We start from the raw sequence: 27017 nt of genomic DNA, 5'->3' as shown, positions 1-27017 counted from the left end.
ACCGGGTGTCTGCCGTGCGTAATTGGCAAACCCCAACTACGGTTAAAGAGGTGCAGCGGTTCTTGGGTTTTGCGAATTACTACCGGAGGTTTATCCGGGGTTTTGGACAGGTGGCAGCTCCCATAACGTCTCTTCTGAAGGGGGGTCCGGTGCGCTTGCGGTGGTCGGCTGAGGCGGACAGGGCCTTTGGGAGACTGAAGGACCTGTTTACCTCGGCTCCAGTGCTGGCGCACCCGGATCCCACTTTACCCTTCCAAGTAGAGGTGGACGCGTCTGAGGCCGGTATCGGGGCAGTTCTTTCACAACGGTCCGGCACACCACCTAAGCTCCGCCCCTGTGCTTTTTATTCTAAGAAGCTCAGTCCGGCGGAGCGAAATTATGACGTAGGGGACAGGGAGCTGTTAGCCGTAGTACAGGCCCTAAAGGTGTGGAGGCATTGGCTTGAGGGGGCTCAACACCCTTTCCTCATTCTGACCGACCACCGTAACCTGGAATACATTCGGGCAGCTAGGAGACTGAATCCTCGCCAGGCTCGATGGACTATGTTTCTCGCCAGGTTTGTGTTCAAGATCACTTACATCCCTGGGTCCCAGAACGGGAAGGCAGATGCCCTGTCCCGGCGGTATGACACGGAGGAGAGGTGCGTGGAGCCCATTCCCATACTACCGGAGTCTTGTCTGGTGGCACCGGTGGTGTGGGAGGTCGATGCGGAGATCGAGCGGGCATTACGCACCGACCCTAGCCCTCCACAGTGTCCGGTGGGTCGGACGTACGTCCCGCTCGAGGTCCGGGATCGGCTGATTTATTGGGCTCACACGTCACCCTCCTCTGGACATCCAGGTATTGGCCGGACAGTGCACTGCCTTAGTACTAAGTACTGGTGGCCAACGTTAGCCAGGGATGTGAGGGTTTATGTCTCCTCCTGCTCAGTGTGTGTCCAGTGTAAGGCGCCCAGACACTTGCCCAGGGTTAAATTACAACCCCTGCCCGTTCCACAACGACCCTGGTCTCACCTCTCGGTGGATTTTGTTACCGACCTTCCCTCCTCACAAGGGAATACCACCATCCTGGTCGTTGTGGATCGGTTCTCGAAGGCCTGTCGTCTCCTTCCCATGCCGGGTCTTCCTACTGCCCTACAGACCGCTGAGGCTCTATTTACTCACGTCTTCCGGCATTACGGGGTACCCGAGGATATAGTGTCCGATCGAGGCCCCCAGTTTACCTCCAGAGTCTGGAGAGCCTTTATGGAACGGTTGGGGGTCTCGGTGAGCCTTACCTCGGGTTACCACCCGGAGAGTAATGGGCAGGTCGAACGAGTCAACCAGGATGTGGGTAGGTTTCTGAGGTCATATTGTCAGGGCCGGCCGGAGGAGTGGGCGAGATATGTGCCCTGGGCCGAGATGGCACAGAACTCTCTCCGCCACTCTTCCACTAGACTAACCCCTTTCCAGTGTGTGTTAGGGTACCAGCCGGTTCTGGCACCTTGGCATGAGAGCCAGATCGAGGCCCCTGCTGTGGATGAGTGGGTGCGGCGCTCGGAGGAGACGTGGAACGCTGCACACGTCCATCTGCAGCGAGCCATCCGTCGACAGAAGACGAGCGCCGACCTACACCGCAGTGAGGGGCCAGTGTACGCACCTGGAGATCGAGTCTGGCTCTCAACCAGAAACCTGCCCCTCCGCCTGCCCTGCCGGAAGCTGGGTCGGCGGTTTGTGGGGCCTTTTAAAGTCCTGAGGAGATTGAACGAGGTGTGTTACAGGTTACAACTGCCCATTGATTACAAGAATATTAACCCCTCGTTCCATGTGTCTCTCCTCAGGCCGGTGGTAGCTGGTCCACTCCAGGACTTTGAGATTGAGGAGACTCCTCCGCCCCCGTTGGACATCGAGGGGGCTCCGGCGTACACTGTTCGGACCATCCTGGATTCGAGACGCCGGATGGGGGGTCTCCAATATCTCGTGGAGTGGGAGGGGTACGGTCCGGAGGAGCGGTGCTGGGTGCCGAGGAGGGACATTCTGGATCCGTCCCTGCTGACCGAATTCCATCGTGGTCATCCATCGTGGTCATCCATCCGCGTCCTCCTGGTCGTCCCCGAGGCCGGGGGCGGCGCACGGCTGGAGCCGCGCGTCAAGGGGGGGGTACTGTCACGGTTTCGGCCGAGGCGGCCCCTCCTCCTTGTTCGGGCAGGTTTCGGCGGTCGTCGTCTCCGGAGTACTAGCTGCCACCGTTCTATGTTTCTTGTTTGATTGGTTTTGTCTGTTTGTCACACCTGTTTTGTGTTATGTCTCATTAAGCACCCTATTTAGTTCCTTGTTGTTAGTTTAGGTGTTGTGTGTAATTGTTCTGCTGTCGTGTGGTTGTTTTGCTCTGTGTTTTGCTCTCTCTCTCATTTTTGGATTATATTGTAGAGAGACCTGCACTTTGTGCATACTGACGTTTTTGTTCTAGTGTGCGTTTGTTTGCGCCCGTGACCTGTTGTCGGTTTTGGGCTTATTCAAGGACTTTCACTAAAGTGCTTTGGATTTATTCTCTGTGTCCTGCGTGTGATTCCACATCCCACTACACTCCACTCGTGACACAAATATATTAGGGTACATGGTGTGGAGTGATTTAGCTTAGAAACCAAATGACTGGTGAGCTGGGTTCTCTCTCCACGCAGGGCTGAAGAGCTGAGTGGGGCTCAGGTGATTTTGCCTCGATGTGTGTGTGTGAGGTTTTGTGTGTGTGTGAGGTGATTGTGACTGAAGAGGCTCCTAGACACACTCCCACGCACACAATGCTGGAGTATTAACACAAGGTAGGGCTGAACGTAGCCAATCACTGGCACAGTGGGAACCGAGGGGGGTAGAAGGCAGGCTTTTGTCAAGTCAAGGGTAACTGGCACCTTTTAAGGTGGTCCACAGGGGGCTTTGTGATTTGAAACACTCGGCCGGTCACAAGAGCACGTAAGGCTGCTTTAAAACATGCTTATTTGTACACAGTCCCAGGAGATAAAGAGGCTGATTTCTCTGTCCTGATGGATTACGCAGTTTGATTCCCCGAATAGAGACAAGAGGAGCTGAACTAATGCATTTTATAAAAGAGATCTTAATCATCCCCTGAAATTCATCTCTCTCTCTCTCTCTCTCTCTCTCTCTCTCTCTCACTCACCTAACTGAGTATTGGGGGGGGGACTAATTACACTATACTGTCTGGGTGTCACCCTCCCCTCTCTCCTTCCCTTACTCCCACCCCTCCTCATACGGATCACTTACCAAACATAACCATCTGAAGTCCCTCGGGGAATGGTGGTACAGTCCTGTTGCCGTTGACGTCGTGCTTGGCTGTAGGACACACAGGGAACAATGGAGAAGGTCTCAGTTAGTCAAACACACACACACACGCACAAACGCACACCAATCACATACGTGCACACATACTTACAGTCTCATTATTGTACACCACTGATACAATAATGACTGGCCATTGTAAGATACTATAGTCTATCTCTGGTGTGTAAGGACTGAGGAGGGATTGCTTTTTTGCATTTACAGTAGCTAGCCCCATCCATATTAGAAGCACTATCACTAGAAACGGATGTGCTGTGGTGCATGACTGCAGTTGGTTCTATTCCCGTATACGAATTACCCAACACAAAGAGGTACTTTGCCATCGCAAACAAAGAAAGGCAGTGAAAATTCACCTGGGGGTTTTTGCAACATGCGCACACACACTGACCCATTTAAACATTCCCATTCATCCCTGCATGATTTTATAGCAGCTGCAATCACTCCAATCAACTGACAAAGCCAGAGGTGAAAGAAGCCCAATTGGGGCTACAGAGCCACCTGGCTGAGCTAATGTGCGTTAGTGTCTGTGTGTGCTGCAGATGGCCTGCTGTTGTGGAGGCCAGTGTGTGTGGATTAGGATAAATAGGGGGGAGTGAGCCCAATATCTGGAGCCAGCCATGCCCTCGCTGTACTGTCCTCATGCATGGGCGCGTCGCCATGGCAGCCAGGCGTGCCGATACAGTCAGCTGGAGACCGAGCACCAAGCAATCTACTGCAGCACCGTAGCCACACGCCCACCACAGCCTCTCCAACACTCAGTCAGTCAGTCCATCTCTCTGTCAGTTCGTCTCTCTGTCAGTCCGTTTCTCTGTCAGTCCGTCTCTCTGTCTCTCTGTCAGTCCATCTCTCTGTCTCTCTGTCTATATCTCTGTCAGTCCATCTCTCTGTCTCTCGGTCTCTGTCAGTCCGTCTCTCTCTCTCTCTGTCAGTTTGTATATCTGTCAATCCGTCTCTCTGTCTCTCTATCTCTCTGTCAGTCCATCTCTCTGTCTCGGTCTCGGTCTCTCTTTCAGTTCGTCTCTCTGTCAGTCCGTCTCTCTGTCAGTCCGTCTCTCTGTCAGTCCGTCTCTCTGTCAGTCCGTCTCTCTGTCAGTCCGTCTCTCTGTCAGTCCGTCTCTCTGTCTCTCTGTCAGTCCAGCCGTCAATCCTTCATTTATCTGTCAGTCAGTCATAATTTTGCTTACACTAATCTGATTCCTTCAGTTCTACATAGAAGGGATTATGAGCTAGGTAAAAGAGGTAGAGGTTGCAAGACCAGGATAGGCAATCTCTACTTCAGAGGACAAAGATGGTGTACTGTATATGTGCACCTATCCTCTGCACTATGGGGGTCCATGATAATATCATTAGTATGACAGGTCTAACTCCCCGCTGCAGAGGGCAGGGACATTTTCATGACCTCAAACAGATAGTTTCCTTCTCTTCTGATGTGAAACATGTTGTAATGTGGGATGCAGAGCTCAGCCGTGAGTTTAAATAAACCCTGCCTTTACTCAATACACACACAATCTCTTTGACTATAGAGTTGTTTTAGATGACTTCATTTTCAGAACTGTTCGCCTTTTTATTCATACAGAAAGTTGGCACGGTTAGTTGGATGAAAAAGATGTTCGACCCTCTGTCTCTGTGTTTGTGTAAAAACTCTGTCATGTTGACCTGAGTGACAGTAGACACACTGAGAGGCTCTGACTCCTGGCCAGCCTCAATAAACCCCCTCCATTTTGGAATTGGAAGAGTGCTGCTACAGTGCTGTGAACAGACAGGCTAGCGTGGAGCCTAGCTGGGCCCGACTAATTTAATCTGGGAGAGTGGAGTGAGGAGAATACATTAGAACAAACATCATTAAATCACTTTTACATCCACACTGCTCACCAGCCCAGAATGTTTCACAGATTTCCGCATTCAGGGACTCAAGCCAATGACACATTTAGCATAGTAGTGACTTTGTCACAGTTTTATTCCTATGACTGCCAAAACTGCTGCGAGTGAACCTAGATTTGACATCATTGCATTGTGGAGTATCAGTCCTGGGCTAAAGGCTAAAGCAGGCCTAGATTGACCAGAGAGAAGAGTGGTGCTTCGGGGGTATTAACCTAATCTGCAATGCATCCATGGCATTCTGCTGTGGCCATACCATAGGGCCCATACCTTCCCATATGCACGGAGGGTAAAAAGAACATCCACACACAGACAGCCTTTTGCCTTTCCCTACCACCGACCATGTAGCCCCAGCCCCAGCCCCAGTCCCTAAACCCCAGCCCCTAAACCCTAAACCCCAGCCCCTAAACCCCAGCCCCAGTCCCTGTACCCCAGCCCCTATACCCCTATACCCCATCACCAATACCCCAGCCCCTATACCCCATCCCCAATAAGCCAGCCATTATTCCCCAGCCCCAGCCCCTATACCCCAGCCCCAATAACCCAGCCCTTATACCCCAGCCCCAGCCGCTATACCCCAGCCCCCAGCCGTAGCCCCACCCCCAGCCCTAGACCAAGCCTCACCCTCAGCCCTAGACGAAGCCTCACCCCCAGCCCTAGACGAAGCCTCACGTCCAGCCCTAGACCAAGCCTCACCCCCAGCCCTAGACCCATCCCCAGCCCCAGACCCACCCCCAGCTCCTCCAGTCTCATTATCTTAGTGTGGTGGCGGTAATCACAGCCATTGGGGAACAACCAAACAAAAGCATGTTCATTAATGGCTGGACGCCTCCCGCTGTAAGATAAACAATCTAAATGTAAATGTCAGCAGGGAAAGACAATGAGTCCAGACAGAATATTAATGACTCGCAACCTCACTCTGCTCTGCTCAATGTGTGTGTGTGAGTGAGTGAGAGGGTGAGAGGGTAGCGACACGAGACACAGGGGAGACATCAGAGGATACCACAAACACCCCTACCCTCCCCCAGCGGTTCCCTTTTCCCCAACCATGTACCAAACTGCTCCCTGTCACCCTGCCCCCCAGGACACATCCCTCCTCCCTCGCTGTTGCACATAATGCCACTGTGAAGGGCAGTCACCCTCACAAGCACATTTCATCATTCACTACTCATGCATGCACGCATACACACGCACACTCACTGAAATCTGTATAAGACCGAAGAGATAGGTTTAAAAAAATACAACTAATACTATGCTATTTATTTGACAGGAAAATTGGAAAGAAAGAAATCTATTTTGTCTGCCCTTTTCTCTTACAGATTCAAAAAAGCTGCTCCAAAAATGAAGGAAAGAAGCAACTATAAGACGGACAAGCTCACTGCGTGTATTTCGTCTCTCAAAAGTGCTCTGACTAATGCATTTTGACTTGTACGCGTCCTTCAGTGGAGCGTGATAAACTAAAGCCTGTCTTTAGCACTCAAAAATGGCAGGGGACACAATGAGAGGAAAGACGAATAGCGTTCTCTAAATGAAAAGAGAAAATAAACACCACGGACAAAATGTTTTAGAGCACTTTCATTAATATTCCCGTTTATATTTTCCTTGACACACCACACAAAAATGATTTCTTACATACAGTAATTATTCTATGCCACGGCTTTGATAGCACATCCCTTAATTTAGACCTCTATCTATCTCTGCAAAAATTACAATAAAATTATTTGTTGATTCATTGAATTGACATTTTCTGTATGGGCGCGCTTTAGCCTCCGTCACACAAATTACACTTGTTGTTGTGTGAAAGAATAGCTTAACCTTGCATTAACATTCACATCACCAGTGAGTTATTTAGCAAAAAACATAATAAGGACACATTACTACACACACACACCGAAGGACCAGGAGGAGAGAATGAAGACTGAGGCTTGAATATGACAAATAACCCCATGAGAAAAGGTATCTTTTGAATAATATTAAGTATAATGTCTCTCTCTTTAACTAAAGCTTGATTGTAGCTACCTCGACAGAAGAGGAAGAGTATTTATGCTGCTCTATAATTATGTTTTATTTGCCAGGGAAGAGCAGTAAACGCAATTAGAAAGCCCTTCCTAGGTAAACTCACATGAATATTCAAACAGCATGAAGCCCTACTTCAGCGTGTGTGTGTGTCTGTGTGTGTGTGTGTGTCTGTGTGTGGCTATGTAAATTCAGCTGCAGTGTGGGAGAGGATCTTCAGTATGACTCTGTGATGGAACAATTCAGACAGGGGAAGCTGAATTTGTTTTTTTCCACCCCTCCTCCTCTCCTATACCCTGCCTTGTAAGCAGTTCCTCTCCTCCCTCCCATCTCTCCAAGAGGGTAAGATATGACTAACTAGCCTGCCCGGAGCTTCTTTCCCAGCGGCCCCAAAAAACTGTCTGAATAATGAGGGTAATCACGGAGCAGGCCTTATCCGAGGTGGCATTTGCACTCTCCCTCCGCCCGCCTGCCTCCCTGCCCGCCTGCGCCCACGGTCCCCTCCACACACTCACTCCACTAGTTAGTGCTGCTCTACTTCCAGCCACTCAGACCGGGCCAGACCCCCTGTATCCGGGCAGGGCTGCTCATTTGGCAGCCTATTACCTCTGAGAATTAGCTGCAAAAATATGTGCGCAGACATGTGTGAGTTATCTCCATATGTTTATGGGGGGAGTGAGGGTTGATCTGGACTGTTATTGTTAATACACACAGATTATGAATCGTTTAGAGAGAGTCACAGTGTCAGGTCCTCTGAGATCCATCCATATTATTCACATTCAGCTGAGTGGTGAAGGGAGAGAGGCACTGTCATTTGTGTGTGTGTGTGTGTGTGTACCTGCCTGTGTGTGTGTGTGTGTGTCCTTTACTGAGGAGCGATGGACTACAGCAGACGGATGTACCGAATCCTCTGTCCTATCCTGACCAGGGGAGTAAAGGACCTTGGGTTGAAGGGTAGATATTCTCTCTGTCTAGCTGATGGAGTCTGGGAGGTGAAGTCATCCATAACATCATCCCTTCACAGTCCCCTCTCATCCCTCTCTACCTCCCTGGTCTAAATGTGGCCAGTGGGAACAATTCCCCCCCAGGGCTCTTTGACTGGAGTCCAGAGAGTCTATTTTAGTGAGACTCATGGGAGCTAATCTCTAGAAATAGGTAACAGTTACAGTGAAGTGAGCACTAAATTAAATCTCTGTTTTATGGATTGGGCCCAAATGACCGGTCGGAAGGAGAGGAGGATATTGTCCTACAGGAGGTCGACCCTCCCCCTGGTCGTTTCATTTGAGGAATGCTGTGCCCCTGTCACGTCCCATCCTCGGACCGCTGCCAAGCCCCAGTTTGATTGGTTCCGCTGCTCCTCATTTTATGCTATCTGCCCTCTTCTCTGCTGGAGCTACTGTCGTTGTATAGGCCAGCAGCAGAACGTGCTAGCTAGCCCGCCACTACTAATTACTCAGGTCTGTGGGGTTTAATCTCTCCTTCCAGGGGATCCTCCAGGCTCCATGACACTCATTTACACACAAAATAAGCTGTATCCATTTCAATCAACCAGCCATTGAGCTGGCTGAATAAACGTTGTTTCCACGTCATTTCAGCAAAAAATATATATGTGATGACGTTGAATCAATGTGGAAAACTGAATGGATATGCAAAAAGTCATCAACGTAAGGAAATGTTGTCTTTTTTTCACCCAACTTTCACCTAAATCCAATGACATGGTGAAATGTGTTGTTGATTTCACGTTGAATTCACGTTAGTTGACAACTCAACCAAATGTAAATCAAAACTTGACGTTGAAATGACGTCTGTGCTCAGTGGGATACTTCATTCTGAGATCGCAGCAGTACTTGAATGCATTGTCCCCAAAGCCACAGACTGGTAGAATAGACTAAGGAAAGCCTATGTCACAACGCTCAAACGTTTGACTGAGTATAGCTCATCACATCCTTCTCCAAAGTACATCACTCATTCAGTACATCAGAAGATGAGACAAAGTGTCCCTGGTCTCTGAAGCTCTGATGACTGATTAGAGTTTCCCTCCGAGTCAGTTGATTCTCTGTAATTCTTCTCCACACACAGAGAACTGATTGGGTTTATAATGTGCTGCGTCAGCCTCTTGCCTCTGGCTACTGTGTGCTGGCTATTGAGAGGAACCCAACCCAGGCCCAAACTCTAGCACACATGCTTAACTCTGCAGGGCCAGAGAGAGTCATCATTGATTACTCTGCAGTGGCTTTGATGGAGGAAGACAATGTGGTCCAACAGCCCAGAACACTTTGGGCACGAGCCAAGAAACTCCAGTCCTCTATAGTCTACAACCACCATACAGCACCAGGTGTTTGGTCAATAGCCATTCCCTTTGAAAAGTGCTTTGATGGGTATTATGATCTGAGGATTAACTTGTGCCAGTTTAACTCTGCAGCTTAAGAAAAGGAAGGACAGAAATCATTCCATCAAGTCTGAGGGAGAAAAGATGCCATGAGAGGGCAAGGCAGCGGCTTAAACAGAGCAACTTCAAAGATGACTCAGTGGAAGTAGGAAGCAGGGGATCAGAACAGGAAGAAAGGCCTGCAACACACGGCCCACAGAGGCGCTTTATCTATTGTTCATTCAAAGGCTCTCTCTGGCAGAGAGGCTCTACGGCTGGCGATTGGGAGTGTGTGCGTGCGTGTTTGTGTGTGTGCGTGCGTGTATGTATGAGAGAGTGTGTCTGGACAGGGGTGCAGCACAGTGGAGTGTGTGTGAAGCGATATGCTATCTCTAGTTCACATCCCCACCCGGTTCCCCCACAGCTCCCCACCATGCTACAGTACAGATTAGTAGGCCAGCCCTGGGAGTGGCGGTGCTTCTGCAGCCAGCAGACATGCTCTGGGACCTGGGTAGTGGTTCTCTGGCTCTGCCCCCCTCCCCCAAGCTCTGCCTTCACCGGCCTGGTCTGACATTGATAAATGAGACAGTGTGGCTCATGCCTGGCTTTCTGTGATTGGAGCAGCCCCCTCCTCTCCCCCTCTAATAACAGGCCTGATGGGAAAAAGAACACACTGCCTCATCGGCGCAGCAATTAAGGCAACAACATCAATTCCCCCTTCCTCCCTCCCCTTCTGTCTCTTCCTCTCTTCTGTCCCTCCCTTTCTCTCTCCTTCTGTGATCTCTATCCAGCTGCAGCCCCTCTCCCATAGATCACAATGATGGCCGTCATCACACTGCATTATCTTTTTTATTGCAGGCATTATTGCCAACATTGATATTGTTATCCATAATAGCAATGATCTGATCTGGTGGTGGGGAGAGAAAAATTGAGAGAGAAGGAAAGAGAGCGTGGTGAACCAAATGGAAAAAGAGTCAGGATGGGGTCTGACTGAAAGAGAGTGAGAAACATTGACCGTGGGGTCGTACAGCCATGCAAGACTAATAGGCCTTCATAAAGGAGGAGCTGAGGAGAGGCCTGATGATGACTGGCAGGCAGGCTGGACTGTGATAACTGCTTCATCTCCAGCCTGTTGTTCCTGTAGTTCGCCACACTGCCCTGATGTCGTCTGCCACTGGCCCTGGCATGTTTCTGTCAGGAGAGGAACAGTGAGACTAAGAGAGTTCTGATAATCACACACCATGTTGACGTCATCAGCCCATCGAAAACAATCTGAGGGGGTTCTATTTGGGACTGACAGCAGCTGAGGTTATTTGGAGTGTTATGACTCATCCCACATCAGCCCAAAAGAGAGAGAGAGAGAGAGAGAGAGGATAGAGAGAGAGAGAGAGAGAGAGAGAGAGAGAGAGAGAGAGAGAGAGAGAGAGAGAGAGAGAGAGAGAGAGAGAGAGAGAGAGAGAGAGAGAGAGAGAGAGGATAGAGAGAGAGAGAGAGAGAGAGAGAGAGAGAGAGAGAGAGAGAGAGGATAGAGAGAGAGGATAGAGAGAGAGAGAGAGAGAGAGAGAGAGAGAGAGAGAGAGAGAGAGAGAGAGAGTGAGGAGAGAGAGAGGAGAGAGAGAGAGTGACGAGAGAGTGACGAGAGAGAGAGAGAGAGAGAGAGAGGAGAGAGAGGAGAGAGAGTGAGGAGAGAGAGGAGAGAGAGAGAGATAGGGGCTTTGTAAGGTAATGTGAGGAGATGGATGCACCTCTTCGTTTGCACCTGGATCAGTGAGAGGCAGGTGAGGCGCTTGATCTCTGTGTGTATAAGAGTGAACCAGAGAGCAGAATCTTCTACCCCTCCACACATAACACCAAACTACTATCAAACAAAACATTAGCATGTAAAGGCATACTCATACTTTTCTCATTAAAACATACAAGCGAGGGGTGGTTAGGAGACATGTGAATCATAAAGACTCATACAGCCTAGATGTTTTGCATCAAATGATTATGACTCAGCAAAGCATTGTCAATTAGTGTGTCGAGACTCCTTGAAACTCCAATACTTTCCAACTTGTGATGACGCAGGCCTTTGAACAGTCACCCACACTGCAGAACACAGTCAGAGCACAAAACGTCAGATGTTTATTCTAAAGGCTGCCTTCAAGCCAGGGAATGGAAGTATATAGTCTATGTGTCTGCCATTGTGATTAGAAAGAGTAAAAGAGGGTATCCTTGGCATAAAGCAACACGAGGCTCCAGAATGTACCCAGCAGAGAAGAAGGGGAGAGATAGAGGGTCTGCTCTGCGGCTTAGGTCGTATCTAGCATGACACCCAGAGAAGATCCACACAACAGATGTCACTGGCTACTAGCTCATCTCTAAGTGCTTAATTCATTGTACAGGATTAAGAGGGCCCTTTTTGAAAAGCCAGCCTCCAAACCAAACAAATCCCTGTGAGGAGGACTGGGAGGGGAGCCTAGCAGGCGTTCTGAGGTGGCGAGCTGAGCTGAGGAGGTGAGCTGAGGAGGTGAGATGAGGAGGGGAGATGAGGAGGTGAGATGAGGAGGGGAGATGAGGAGGTGAGATGAGGAGGGGAGATGAGGAGGGGAGATGAGGAGGTGAGATGAGGAGGTGACATGAGGAGGTGAGGAGGAGTTGAGATGAGGAGGTTAGATGAGGAGAGGAGATGAGGAGGCGAGATGAGGGGAATTAGCTCCGGCTGCAGCCATCAGGGTTAGTTGGTTCATATGCAGCAGAAATTGTGTTTGTCTGGGATTTTAGGAGGATGACTATTATCACCAGACAACTGATTACACACAAACAAATAAACTCAGCAAAAAAAAGAAACGTCCCTTTTTCAGGAACCTGTCTTTCAAAGATAATTAGTAAAAATCCAAATAACTTCACAGATCTTCATTGTAAAGGGTTTAAACACTGTTTCCCATGCTTGTTCAATGAACCATAAACAATTAATGAATATGCACCTGTGGAATGGTCGTTAAGACACTAACAGCTTACAGACGGTAGGAAATTAAGGTCACAGTTATGAAAATTTAGGACAGTAAAGACGCTTTTCTACTGACTCTGAAAAACACCAAAAGAAAGATGCCCAGGGTCCCTGCTCATCTGTGTGAACATGCCTTAGGCATGCTGCAAGGAGGCATGATGACTGCAGATGTGGCCAGGGCAATAAATTGCAATGTCCGTACTGTGAGACGCCTAAGACAGCGCTACAGGGAGACGGGACGGACAGCTGATCGTCCTCGCAGTGGCAGACCACGTGTAACAACACCTGCACAAGATTAGTACATCCGAACATCACACCTGCGGGACAGGAACAGGATGGCAACAACAACTGCCCGAGTTACACCAGGAACGCACAATCCCTCCATCAGTGCTCAGACTGTCCGCAATAGGCTGAGAGAGGCTGGACTGAGGGCTTGTAGGCCTGTTGTAAGGTAGGTCCTCACCAGATATCATGGGCACAAACCTACCGTCGCTGGACCAGACAGGACTGGCAAAAAGTGCTCTTCACTGACGAGTCGCGGTTTTGTCTCACCAGGGGTGATGGTCGGATTCGCGTTTATCGTCGAAGGAATGAGCGTTACACCGAGGCCTGTACTCTGGAGCGGGATCGATTTGGAGGTGGAGGGTCCGTCATGGTCTGGGGCGGTGTGTCACAGCATCATCGGACTGAGCTTGTTGTCATTGCAGGCAATCTCAACGCTGTGCGATACAGGGAAGACATCCTCCTCCCTCATGTGGTACCCTTCCTGCAGGCTCATCCTGACATGACCCTCCAGCATGACAATGCCACCAGCCATACTGCTCGTTCTGTGCGTGATTTCCTGCTTGACAGGAATGTCAGTGTTCTGCCATGGCCAGTGAAGAGCCCGGATCTCAATCCCATTGAGCACGTCTGGGACCTGTTGGATCGGAGGGTGAGGGCTAGGGCCATTCCCCCCAGAAATGTTCGGGAACTTGCAGGTGCTTTGGTGGAAGAGTGGGGTAACATCTCACAGAAACACTGACAAATCTGGTGCAGTGCTTAATGCAGCTGGTGGCCACACCAGATACTGCACAAACACAGATACTAAACATACACTATACTGTACATAGACTATGTAACACAGGTCGCTTGCGCTCACGCATGCACACACACACACACACACACACACAGTGCCATTATCATTAAAGAGCCACAGGAGCCATCATCGGCCCTATATCAGTGTGGCTCCATGCTCATCTTCCACTGTGACTAACTGTTGCTAATGGTGATGGCAGACTCTGCAGGGGGACCATTACTCCCTTTTCATATTCACACTCAAATCAATGAAGAAAAACAACATGCTCAATAAATTAAAATTCCCCTTATCATCCCCCTTGAACTTGAAACATTCACTCACACTCCAATTCTGCCTATTCTGCCACGTCGCTGTAACAGAAGTGCAGGGTGATTATACGCGTCTAACAGCAAATTACTTTCTCAACACTTCTTCCCAGTAGACTGGGCTGGGCTGAGTGAGAATGCTTAACACACTGCCGATTAGTCCGGTCAGACTAAATGAGTTTGTTTTGAACCCATTTTACGACCAATGACAGACAGCGTTGTTGTTAGGAGTGTTGAAACAACATAGATTAGATCAGATCTGGGCAAAGAAAAACATCTAAAACAAAAGAGTGCAATAAATAATGCACAATGCTTAAATCCCTGGCACCATGATCACGCCAGAGCAAAGGAAGAACCCACAACACCCACAATAAGACCCGTAAACTAGCACATTGAAAACCACCTAACATCACACATCCACCTACTGCAGAAAATAAGTAAAACAATTGACTTGACACCATTATCTCTGGGTATATTAGAAGGTGTATAACGATAGGTATTGACACGGTTAGCGATTATGATCCAGAGTCCTGGTGCCCCCCTGCTAGTGTGGCTAGACCCTAGACCCTCCCCCACATCTCACGGGGGGCCCAGTCCACTCCGAGAGTCTCCCTCCCTGTGAATCCAATTTAAAAAGCCAGCAGGAGTCTAATCAGTGTGCCTCTAATGACTCTGCAGATTTTATTTCAAGGCTGAAAGTCAGTTCAAATGGCCACCGTGCTGCCCTGCTTGCCTCTCCATCCTCTCTGTCCTCTCCCTCAGTAGGAAAGTGTGGTGCTGATAAGCTGTGTGGATCTCTGTTCCTCACATCCTCCCCACTGGGTACCTCTGATCACCTTGACCCGCCCGCCGGCCGGCCAGGCACCGGCTCGCCCTTATGACATCATCGGGGGGAGAGTGGGGTTCTGGGAAGTCATCTAAAGAAGTAAGTACCTAGGTTACCAAAGTATCCTGCTTTGAAAGTGTTCATACAGTAACTCTACCTACCCAGAGGAAATAACAGGAAGAGGGCTACTTGTCTCACATATCTCATTTTGCTGATAAAATCTCAGAACAAGACACTATTAACTAGAACTACAGATTGAATAATGCCCTCTTGGGTCTACATTTCAGAGAATATGAATATATAACTCTTGATTTTTTCCTGTATGCAATAGTTCTTCAGGAATTATGTTTCAATATGATGTGAATATAATTTTAGAGTCTACATGTTATAGATTGAAGCCTACAATGTGTGCAATAAGCAAAGTCAAAGTAATTGCACACTTTGAAGTGCCTGAAAAAACAATGGCCACTGAGTAGTCTAGGCATTGCAGAATGACTTGGTAATCCTTCAAACGGTGTGAGTTATGGCTGTCATAGTGTCCATCCCAGCAGTGTCTCAAACAATGTTTAAATTAATTGATTAGCATCTCCTCTTCTCCCTGCAGATGGGCAGACCGTTGGATGCTCCCCTCTCTTTCTCTCTCGCTCCCCTCTCTCTCTCTCGCTCTCCCTCCCTCTCTCTGTGTGTGTGAGTGACACCTCGTTTATCAGCGGCCCTCCACAGCGGTCACCCGCCCTTGTTCTGAACGTCAACGGTAAGGGAGGGGAAAAGGGGAAGTGTGACTGACAGCTGGTGTGAGCGACACGTGCAGGCCGCCATTATGGATGAGCTACAGGCGTGACTGAGACCCAGAGAACCAGAGAGGGTCAGAGGTTAAACATGTCTCTGCCGTCCCTCCACCTCGTCCTCTTCCCCAGGGTCATGCCCTACCAGGTCCCTGAGGGCCCCTAGCCCCAATCGATGCGTTTGGGAGACCCATTAAAGAGACCCAGTTGGGCGGGGGGAGGAAAAGGAAAGAGGGGAGACCCAGGAAGCAAATGCATTCTAGACCAACAAAAGATGGTGGTGGTGTGTGTGTGGGGGGGGGGAGGGGGAGGTGCTGGAAGGAGAGGAGGATGGTGGGGGGAGGGGGGTGGACAAAGCCCCCACAGCCCAGGAGCAGAGAGGCAGAGCTCGTCAATGGGCCCCGGCTCAGGAAGGATGGTTCCTCTGAAAGGAGCCAGAGACATGGGGGAAATTAGCTGTCCTCAGAGCCACATATATCTCCTACGGTCTCACTGGAACAACAAGGGAGAGAGCCATTCCATTTGCAGTCCACACTGCTGGGCCTTTTGTGCCTAGCCAAAGTGAGATGCTGGGTGAATAGGTGACCTAGTGCATTTGTCTCTACACTGCTTTGTGGAGAGACAGCTTAACCTCATCAGAAAGGGACATGCATAAACAATATTCAACGGGCTGCGTTTGTGTCTATGGCTACCTGGCTGGCCCAGGACTCCTTGATTAAAGTACTTACAGGCTTGGCTTGTAGGGACAAGACCTTGAACACGCTGACGCTTTTACAGCATAGAGAAAAGACAGAAGCTTGCCACAACGGCTGTATGACTTTATATTCTAACACCTGATTGTTTAAATGTTGTCTTGTGCCTTATATACAGTGCCTTGCAAAAGTATTCATCCTGTGTGCAATCTAAGTGTCACATGATCTCAGTATATATACACCTGTTCTGCAACACCACTAAGCAAGCGGTACCATGAAGACCAAGGAGCTCTCCAAACAGGTCAGGGACAAAGTTGTGGAGAAGTACAGATCAGGGTTGGGTTATAAAAAAATATCTGAAACTTTGAACATCCCACGGAGCACCATTAAATCCATTATTAAAAAATGAAAGAATATGGCACCAGAACAAACCTGCCAAGAGAGGGCCGCCCATTAAAACTCATGGACCAGGCAAGGAGGGCATTAATCAGATAGGCAACAAAGAGACCGAAGATAACCCTGAAGGAGCTGCAAAGCTCCACAGCGGAGATTGGAGTATCTGTCCATAGGACCACTTTAAGCCGTACACTCCACAGAGCTGGGCTTTATGGAAGAGTAGCCAGAAAAAAAGCCATTGCTTAAAGAAAAAAAATAAGCAAACACATTTGGTGTTCGCCAAAAGGCATGTGGGAGACTCCCCAAACATATAGAAGAAGGTACTCTGGTCAGATGAGACTAAAATTGAGCATTTTAGCCATAAAGGAAACCACTCTCCTCTCCCCCATGTGCTCCGGGAGAGAAAATGCTTCTGATTTCAAAACATTCCAAAATGCAAACACAGCTTTGAATGCAACTACGTTGAAAGCAGGAGGGTCTCAGCTTTCTGTAGGTATAATCTCAATATTGAGCTCAAAAGCAACAATTTTACAACTGAGCTATTTGATATGGGAAAAGTCTAAACCTCACCCCATTGAAGTTTAAATATAAAACGGTTAAGATAAGGGTTAAAGTTAGGGTTAGGGACGTCCCAAGGATCCCGGATAGCATTAACCATTTATATGGATTTGAGATATGGAGTGTGAAATGCGCATTGGCCATTGCGGTAGCATATAGGTCTCATTGGGTACTAGCTACAACTGCTACATTTTTTAGGACATTAAATTAACTGTTGGATTAATACATTGCTACTAGCAGTGGGTATTATATTTAGAGTTAACAATCCAGCTCATGTGCTAGCCTATGATATTAGTGCACATAAAGATGTAGGGAAATGTATCTCTTTTTAACAAAAACATTTAACAGTATTATATAACAATTATCAACCTCAAATTCATGACAATCACTGGATTTGGTTGCTCATCAAAAAATCATGCATTCCTGCTTGGACATGTTAGATGAAACAACGTATTTCTTGAATACCATTTTAGTAGTCTATTATACTTCTTTATAAAGCACTAGTAATGACTTTATAAGATGATTATGAATTTTTTCTATTGCGTGACACCACAATTATTTGGGGTGCCACCAAATCATGGGTTGGTGCCACCAACTGAAAAGTTAGCAGCACCAGTGCCACCACGGGAAAATGTTAGTCTGGAGCCCAGATTTAAAAAAAATAAAAAATAAATAAAAAAAATGCCATTTAGCAGACGCTTTTATCCAAAGCGACTTACAGTCATGCGTGCATAAATTTTTGTGTATGGGTGGTCCCGGGGATCGAACCCACTACCTTGGCGTTACAAGCGCCGTGCTCTACCAGCTGAGCTACAGAGGACCACAGATATAGAGGATCTCAGCGTAAAATTGTGGGTATTCAGTTAGAAACAGTAGAAACAATCAAGTCTCTCATATACTGTAAACCATTTATTAGGCTACAATGTAAGTATGTTTTACATTTTCTATTCCAAGACTTCAATATGACATAAAAACAACAAAACATCAAACAAATCCTTACTAAATGATAACCATCATCCAACCAAACCAAATGTTGTTTGGAACACATTCAAATCAAAGTTTATATTTACTGGTCGCGTACACAGTTTAGTAGATGTTATAGCGGGTGCAGCGAAATGCTTGTAAAGCTCCGCCGGCGATGCATCTTTACAGAATGATGCATCTGCTCTGATGCTCAGTCTGCTCTGCTCAGTCTTCCATAGGGCCATAAAAGACTGTGCGTCCCCACCCAGCAATCAGGAAGTCAATAAGTAATAACCATTCACCTTGGCCGGTTCCACACCATTACACCCGGCCTGTCCTGACGATGACTCAGGAGACACAGCTGAACGATGCCAGCCTGCTGGAGCTACCCGCCTCACCGCAATCATGGACAGATTGTAGGGTGGGTGAGAGAAAGAGGGAGACAGAGAGCGAGAGAGGGGCCGACAGAGAGAGAGAGGAGGGGAGATAGTGGGAAGAAAGAGAAATTAAAGAGAATGAGAGAGAAAGAGAGAGAGAGGGTCAGACAAAAGGTATGGAGAGTCAGACAAAAGAAAGGTAGAGAGGGACAGAGAGCGAGGACATGGGATCCACAGGGGCCTACTATGTTGACCCAAACACAGGAGCAGAGCTGACGATATGATGTAGGAGCATGTTTCAGATAGCATAGAGGCGTCACTCTGATCTTAATGAGAACCCAGGAATCAAAACACCAGCTTTTGTACCACTGGCATGACCGGTTAAAAGAAACAGTACGTGTGTGAGCCTTAAGACCACTTAACAGTATCCACAAGAAGGGAGACTGGCCACAGACAGACATAATGCTGACATGCTGTTCTAGCCTGGCCATTCTGTCCATCCATTACAGTCAATGGTGGGGTGGAGAGACGAGAAACAAACACAGGCAATGTCATCCGGAGTGCTTTTAATGTTAGGCCATTCAAGTGGTCAATAAGCCCACTTGAGTATCCTGTGCTGCTTACACTACACTATATTCTCTCCAGCTTTGTGGCTCTGTGACTGGGAGAGTAATTCAACAAGATGCCTAATACCAAAGGAATATTTCAACTGAGAGTCCTTCACATTCTTCACCATCGTTGGTTGTGTTATGTTCAGGCTCTGAAGCCAGTGCCACTGTTTAGTGTCACTGGGTAGATGGCAACATGGAGCATCAACAACAAGGAACCACTCAAACAAGACTCCCTGTCATGAACATTTGCCTGCCACAAACCTGAAGGCATTGAGGACAGGGAGAGAGAGAGAGAGAGAGAGAGAGAGAGAGCTCATAAAGAATGGAAAAAAGGGAGAGAGAGAGAGAGAGAGAGAGAGAGAGAGAGAGAAAGAGAATGCACATAAACAACGGCTTCCATAATCCCACTGCAGTCAGTCCACTGTCATACTAAAACAGGGAACATCAATACAAACACACTCAGAGCACTCTCCATTATCATGTTACATCCTGGTCTCTCTCCACTTACAGATTCCTGCCTAGCTGTTGGCCAGCTAGCCAGCCCCATCAACATGACACACAAAGAGAGGAAATGGGCCCAGGCACAGATGCTGCACACTGAGTCTTCACATTTCACTCTGATCTAAATCTACAGAGGGGTCAACCTATGCGTCAGCTGGCCTAGAGAGAGAGGAGAGGAGAGGAGAGGAGAGGAGAGGAGAGGAGAGGAGAGGAGAGGAGAGGAGAGGAGAGGAGAGGAGAGGAGAGGAGAGAGGTTCACATCTGACTGTGGAAACTAATGACTGGTATTTAAATTAACATATGTGTGTGTGTGTGTGTGTGTGTGTGTGTGTGTGTGTGTGTGTGTGTGTGTGTGTGTGTGTGTGTGTGTGTAGGTGAGTAAGAGTGTATGTGCATGAGTGTATACGCAGGAGCGCGAGTGCCTGTTTGCGCCACTGTGAAAATGCCAAACTGCCTCATTGGAGAAAAAAGGGGCTTATTCATTGGTTGAAAAAAAGGACAAAGCATTTTAGAAATCACACAGCTCCAGCAGCGTGCCGACGCCGGTCTCGGGGACGGCCAGGAGGACGCGGTGCAGGGCGAGCCGGATGGCGACGGTGGAAATCCCGCAACAGGGAGGGATCGAGGACATCCTTCACCGGGATCCAGCACCGCTCCTCCGGACCGTACCCCTCCCACTCCATGGGGTACTGAAGGCCCCCCACCCGACGCCTCGAATTCAGGATGGAACAGACGGAGTACGCCGGGGCCCCCTCGATATCCAGAGGGGGCGGAGGGACCTCCCGCACTTCAGACTCCTGGAGCGGACCAGCCACCACCGGGCCTGAGGAGAGATACGTGAAACGAGGGGTTAATATGGTAACCAGGAGGGAGCAGCAACCTATACGTAACCTCGTTAACCCTCCTCAGGACTTTGAACGGCCCCACAAACCGCGGGCTCAGCTTCCGGCAGGGCAGGCAGAGGGGCAGGTTCCGGGTCGAGTGCCAGACCTGATCACCCGGTACAAAGACCGGGGCCTCACTGCGGTGGCGGTCAGCGTTGGCTTTCTGGCGACGCACGGCGCGCTGGAGATGGATGTGGGCGGCGTTCCATGTCTCCTCCGCGCGCCGAAACCAGTCGTCCACCGCAGGAGCTTCGTTCTGGCTCTGATGCCACGGTGTCAGGACTGGCTGATACCCTAAAACACATTGAAATGGTGATAGGTTAGTGGAAGAGTGGCGGAGAGAGTTCTGGGCATATTCGACCCATGGCAAGAACACCGACCACTCCCCCGGCCGGTCCTGGCAGTAGGACCGCAGGAACCTGCCCACATCCTGATTCACCCGTTCCACCTGCCCATTAGATTCGGGGTGAAAACCAGAGGTCAGGCTGACCAAGACCCCCAGATGTTCCATGAACGCCTTCCAGACCCTAGACGTAAACTGGGGAGAACGGTCAGACACTATGTCCTCTGGCACCCCGTATTGCCGGAAGACGTGAGTAAACAGGGCTTCCACAGTTTGCAGGGCCGTGGAGAGACCGGGCAGAGGAAGGAGGCGGCAGGCTTTAGAGAAGCGGTCCACAATGACCAGGATGGTGGTTTTACCCTGAGAGAGGGGAAGATTGATAAGTGGGACCATGGTCGTTGTGGAACTGGTAAGGGGTGTAACTTACCCGCTGGGAGGTGCCTAGGTGCCTTACTCTGGGTGCACACCGATCAGGAGGAGACATACACCCTCACGCCCTTAGCCAAGGTAGGCCACTAGTACTTCCCGGTCAGGCAGCGCACTGCCTTAGATGGACCAGACACTCGCCCACCTCTCTTCCTTTGGGGGGATGATTGAAGACTGCCCGGAAGAGGCGAGCGAACTCTCCGTAGTTGTCCAACGCGTCTCCTCCTTCACTCCAGACCGCGTTGGCCCACTCCAGGGCTTTCCCCGAGAGGCAGGAGACGAGGGCGGACACCTTCTCCCGATCCGATGGAGCCGGGCTGATGGTGGTGAAATATAGGTCCAGCTGCAGGAGGAAACCCTGGCAGCGGGCAGCTGTCCTGTCGTATTCCCTCGGTCGAGACAGGTGAATACCTCTGGGTGCTGGGGTGTGGGTGGGTGGATCCGGTCGATCAGCTGGTTCCGCAGGATTGGGTCCTCTCCTCTCCAGGCGCTGGATGACCTGGAGAACCCGATCCATCGCTTCGCCCAAGCTGGCTAACATGTTGGAATGCTCCTGGACCCGCTCAATGACTCCAGGCATATTCCCCGCTCCTGCTGACTCCATGCTGTTGGGTGTGTTATTGTGTTGCGGGTGAGTAGGACGGAGTCAGGCGCAGGAGGTGTGAATCACAGAATAAGGTTTATTCGTCCAATACAGCAGTTCGCAGCAATGCGAAACCAAAGACGGTGCGACTTCAATGCGCACTGGGGGAAACAAAACACCCGGGTGAATATCCTGCCGACAAAAGTAACAAGAATGCTCAACCGAGCTAGCGACACCTCCACAATGAAACAATCACACAAAAAGACATGGGGGGCAGAGGGAATACTTCATCAGGGACTGATGATGGGATATGAACCAGGTGTGTGTAAAAAACAAGACAAAAACAAATGGAATGATGAGATGAGGAGCGGCAGTGGCTAGAAGGCCGGTAAAGAAGCTTTTATTTCTTTCATCACATTCCCAGTGGGTCAGAAGTTTACATACACTCAATTAGTATTTGGTAGCATTGCCTTTAAATTGGGTCAAACGTTTCGGGTAGCCTTCCACAAGTTTCCCACAATAAGTTGGGTGAATTCTGGCCCATTCCTCCTGACAGAGCTGGTGTAACTGAGTCAGGTTTGTTGGCCTCCTTGCTCGCACACGCTTTTTCAGTTCTGCCCACACATTTTCTATAGGATTGAGGTCAGAGATTGAAGTACGTTCATCTCTAGGAGACAGAACGTGTCTCCTTCCTGAGCGTTATGGCGGCTGCGTGGTCCCATGGTGTTTATACTTGCGTACTATTGTTTGTACAGATGAACGTGGTACCTTCCGCCGTTTGGAAATTGCTCCCAAGGATAAACCAGACCTGTGGTGGTCTACAATTCTTTTCTGAGGTCTTGGCTGATTTCTTTTGATTTTCCCATGATGTCAAGCAAAGAGGCACTGAGTTTGAAGGTAGGCCTTGAAATACATCCACAGGTACACCTCCAATTGACTCAAATTATGTCAATTAGCCTATCAGAAGCTTCTAAAACATCATTTTCTGGAATTTTCCAAGCTGTTTGAAGGCACAGTCAACTTAGTGTATGTAAACTTCTGACCCACTGGAATTGTGATACAGTGAATTATAAGTGAAATAATCTGTCTGTAAACAATTGTTGGAAAAATTACTTGTGTCATGCACAAAGTAGATGTCCAAACCGACTTGCCAAAACTATAGTTTGTTAACAAGAAATTTGTGGAGTGGTTGAAAAACGAGTTTTAATGACTCCAACCTAAGTGTATGTAAACTTCCAACTTCAACTGTACATATAGGCAGGGATTTGGAGAAAGTGACTGGTAGCATGATATATAATAATAATAGAATGGTAGCAGCATAAGTCATGGGTGGGTGTCAGTGTGTATATGTAAGTGCACGTGTGTGGGTGTTAGTGTGTGTGTGTGTGTGTGTGTGTGTGTGTGTGTGTGTGTGTGTGTAGGAGTGATAGGCAGATATATATACATGTAAACAGGGCTGAAAAGTGACTGGTAGCAGGAATATATAAATACGTATGGTAATATACTAATGGTAATATACACACTGAGTATACAAGACATGACAGACTGACCAGGTGAATCCAGTAGAAAGCTATGCTCCCTTATTGATGTCACTTGTTAAATCCACTTCAATCAGTGTAGATGAAGGGGAGGAGACAGGTTAAAGAACGATTTTTAAGCCGAGACTATTTAAAAAATGGATTGTATATATGTGCCATTCAGAGGGTGAATGGACAAGGCAAAATATTTAAGTGCCTTTCAACGAGGTATGGTAATAGGTGCCAGGCACACTGGTTTGTGTCAAAAACTGCAACGTTGCTGGATTGCTGGGTGCAACTCAATATTAAGAGATTGTTTCTAATGTTTGGTATACTCCGTGTACATGTAAACAGGAGTAATATTGACCAGTACCAGGATAAATAGATAGATACTAATGGTAATGTCAATCAATAATCAATGAACAGCAGCGTAGTGGTAGTAATAAATCTAGTCAATAATACTTTTATCAGTAGCATAGGTGTGAGGGGGAGCATTATTAGCCATTTAACAGTCTTATGGCCAGGGGATAGAAGCTGTTTAAGAGTCTGTTGGTCTGAGCCTTGATGCACCGGTACCGCCTGCCAGACGGGAGCATGGAGAACAGTCCATGTCTCGGGTGGCTGGAGTATTTAGGCTTTCTCAGACACCGCCTGGCATGTACGTCCTGGATGGCTGGGATCTCACCCCCAGTGTAGAGGGCTACAGGGTCAGGGCTGACTGGGTGGGGAGCAGGATCCTCAGGGTCCTCATTAGGAACAGACAGACAGTTACCACCAGCATGCCAGCCTGGGGGACAGGGAGCAGGGCAGAGCAGAGGGAAGGATGTAGGGATGAGTTGGGCCTCTATTAGGGTGGTCTGGGGCGCTCAGCTCTTCTTTGAATGGAGGAGGGAGTTCACACGGAGACAGAAGAGCAGTGAACTTCTGATGCCTTCTGGTAATCAGCTTAATATTACTTTGTTGATAGTAAGAATGTCCTCCTATTCATAACACTGACAATTGATGAAGTGAGTGAGCCATTTGCATCAGCTAAGGGGAATTTAGAAAGATATTTACAATGTCTGAAGCCTAGCAAAATCCTGAATCTCTGTGTGAGAGTGAAAAACTCTTCAACGGTAAACAAGGAGGGGTCTCAGTCCATTAATTAAGAAAAGTTCCATGTGATTTGTCCCTGTGAGGCAGGAGGCTGGGAGGGGAGCGGAGCATGGCACAGAGGCAGGTGGATAATGGGGGAAGTTCTGGAGGCAACAACCACAGGCTCTGACGCGTGGCTGCCTGCCTGCCTGCCTGCCTGTCAGCCTTCTGATGTGAAATGAAAGCAGCATCACACGCAGGTTTTCTTTTCTCCCCGCCTGCCTTTGTATAAGGCTCTGGGCTGGCTGAGACTGTGAATAAACAACGGTGCTGCAAGGAGAAGAAGAGGAGAGTAGGGTGCTGCGACAGGCAGCAATCAGACAGGCTTTTTCTTCCACTGGGGAATAATGGGTAGTTTAGCAGCCAGTGCTTTACCTGCAATTAAGGCACTAAAAATATAATTTTGTTAAAAGAACCCAGTCTGTCAGCTGCATCTTGGGATATTGTTCCTTTGTTATGGCGCGTGGAAGACAAGACAACACATTCCATTATCAGTGATCTCTATACCTCTCTGGGCTGTCACACTTTATTGAGCAAACAGAGAGCGGTGTAGGATTGGGGTTAAATATACTCACACTACTGCAGAGTGCATACTTATGTCAATCAGAAATAAATGTAGGTTTAGATTTGTTCTTAAAGGGGTACCAACGCTTGTCACTGTAGTGGTACCATGTAAGGTACCTCCTTTGTAACTTTAGTTATAGGTACATAATTGTACCCTTGCAGTTCGTACCTTAACTAAAAGAGCCAATAGGGGACAAGATAGTACAGGTAGAAAAGAGTACCTTTGGAACAAGTACAAATGTGCCTCTTTAGGGTACCACCATGGTGACAAAGCTGTTTGCTTCTTTTAAGTGGCAAAAATGTATCTCTAAAAACGTTTTTGGGTGTTGTTTAAACACTGTAGGGTGTAAAGTCTTATTTGCATATTTACCAGGGTGCCTTTCAAGTGAATTTTAGAGTTACCAGTACCACCCATGACTGTGTTTGCTAGTGACAGAGACATGGTTGTTGCATTCATGGCTTTCAGTCCTGTAGCCTTCACCAAGTGAGTGCCTAAGTAAATATTTTATTATTGAAATTAAACTCTTTATTACAATAGTTTACATATATCATAAGGCCATAGTTTGACAGCCTATTTTTACCCCAACACTGTGGTCTGAAACTGCTGGTTTGCGGGCCACATTGGGCAAGTCGCATTATGTTGACTTGCAAAATGATATGTAATTCCTATTGGAATCCAGCCAGTTAGGATATCCAAAAATGTGAACTTTTAATCACCCGCAACCTGCAAAATTGATAATTTTGACTACCTAAACCATTTAAAATGGGAACAACCATCTCAGTAACGGGTACAATAAATCCAACAACTAACAGATTGGATTAGTTTAGAAAAATGTATGTTATTTATCTATGTGTAGCATAAAATCAATAAATCAAGCAAAAACACACATTGAAACAAAAAATTCTAAAAATCAACCTGCAGAGCATGCTGAGAAATATGATAATGATGAGTGTGATTTGAGAGTGTATGATGATTGTACCTTTATATTCAAATATTGGGTAAATTTTTTTACCATTATACTAGATTATCCGAAGATACCGAACAGTACTATGTGAGATTATGTGTACCTCTGAAGGTACATTATGTGTATTTTGATATTTTTGTACCCCCGGGAACAATACTGTACACTAACCATACCTTTTTTTCCTGATAGTGTAGTTAGTTAAATATTACTATTCTCCATCCCTCACCCCTGACCGATAATACCAAACAGAATACAGAAATCCAAAACCCAGGCACAGTGACTAAAGCACCTAATTATTTTATGGATACTGACAGCAATAATATTCTGTATCTGGAAAATCATTAATCTAATAAACATTGCTGGTTGACTTATTGTTCTTTGGTTTCTCTGTGAAGGCACAAAGCTTCTGTACTTTTCAGATCTCAAAGCACTGCACACTCCTACTGCACTGCACTCCATCTCAGTGCTCCAATCCAAATTGTAATAATGATGCTGAAGTTCATGTAATGGCCATCATTTGTTCGCCCCGAGGAGTAGCAGTCCTAGTGTGAGACAGGAGATGGGGGGTGGGGGTGGAGAGAGAGAGTTTATTTCCCAGGATGGGTTCTCTCCAGAGCCAGCCCAACACTTCCTCAGACAGTAATATCATGCAAAATGGTCCAGCTGTGCCTTCATCTCCTAATTTCATTACTGTGAGCAGGTAGAGATCAGGGATTGCATTATCCTGCCCTGTAATTTCATTCACAGGCAGCCCCACCGCTGCATAGCGCTTGACACATTCTTTGCATCTCCAAAGAAACATCAGATCAGAAAAAAAGAGGAGAGGAATCGCTTCCCTTCTGTGCTCCAGACACTTCTCAGTCTCCTCTAAACGCATATTTTTCTTCCCATAATTCATCTTGAGCAACAAATGCATTATTAGAGAAGCA

At 48.0% G+C, this 27017-nt stretch overlaps 1 protein-coding gene across 1 annotated transcript in view; it reads right to left on the bottom strand.

Annotated features, from left to right (window-relative positions):
• The window catches only part of LOC311108261 (mitochondrial peptide methionine sulfoxide reductase-like), a 90870-nt gene that overhangs the window by 43896 nt on the left and 19957 nt on the right, over positions 1–27017 (bottom strand). The window contains exon 2 of the mRNA XM_084150884.1: positions 3255–3323. Within this exon, the coding sequence (XP_084007010.1) occupies positions 3255–3323 (69 nt within the window). The remainder of the gene's footprint in view (positions 1–3254; positions 3324–27017) is intronic.

Source organism: Coregonus lavaretus (genome assembly GCF_964263955.1).
Source record: "Coregonus lavaretus genome assembly, chromosome: 33".
NCBI lineage: Eukaryota > Metazoa > Chordata > Actinopteri > Salmoniformes > Salmonidae > Coregonus > Coregonus lavaretus.
The sequence above is the reverse complement of the archived record's forward strand: the minus strand, read 5'-3'. Positions and strand labels throughout refer to the sequence as shown.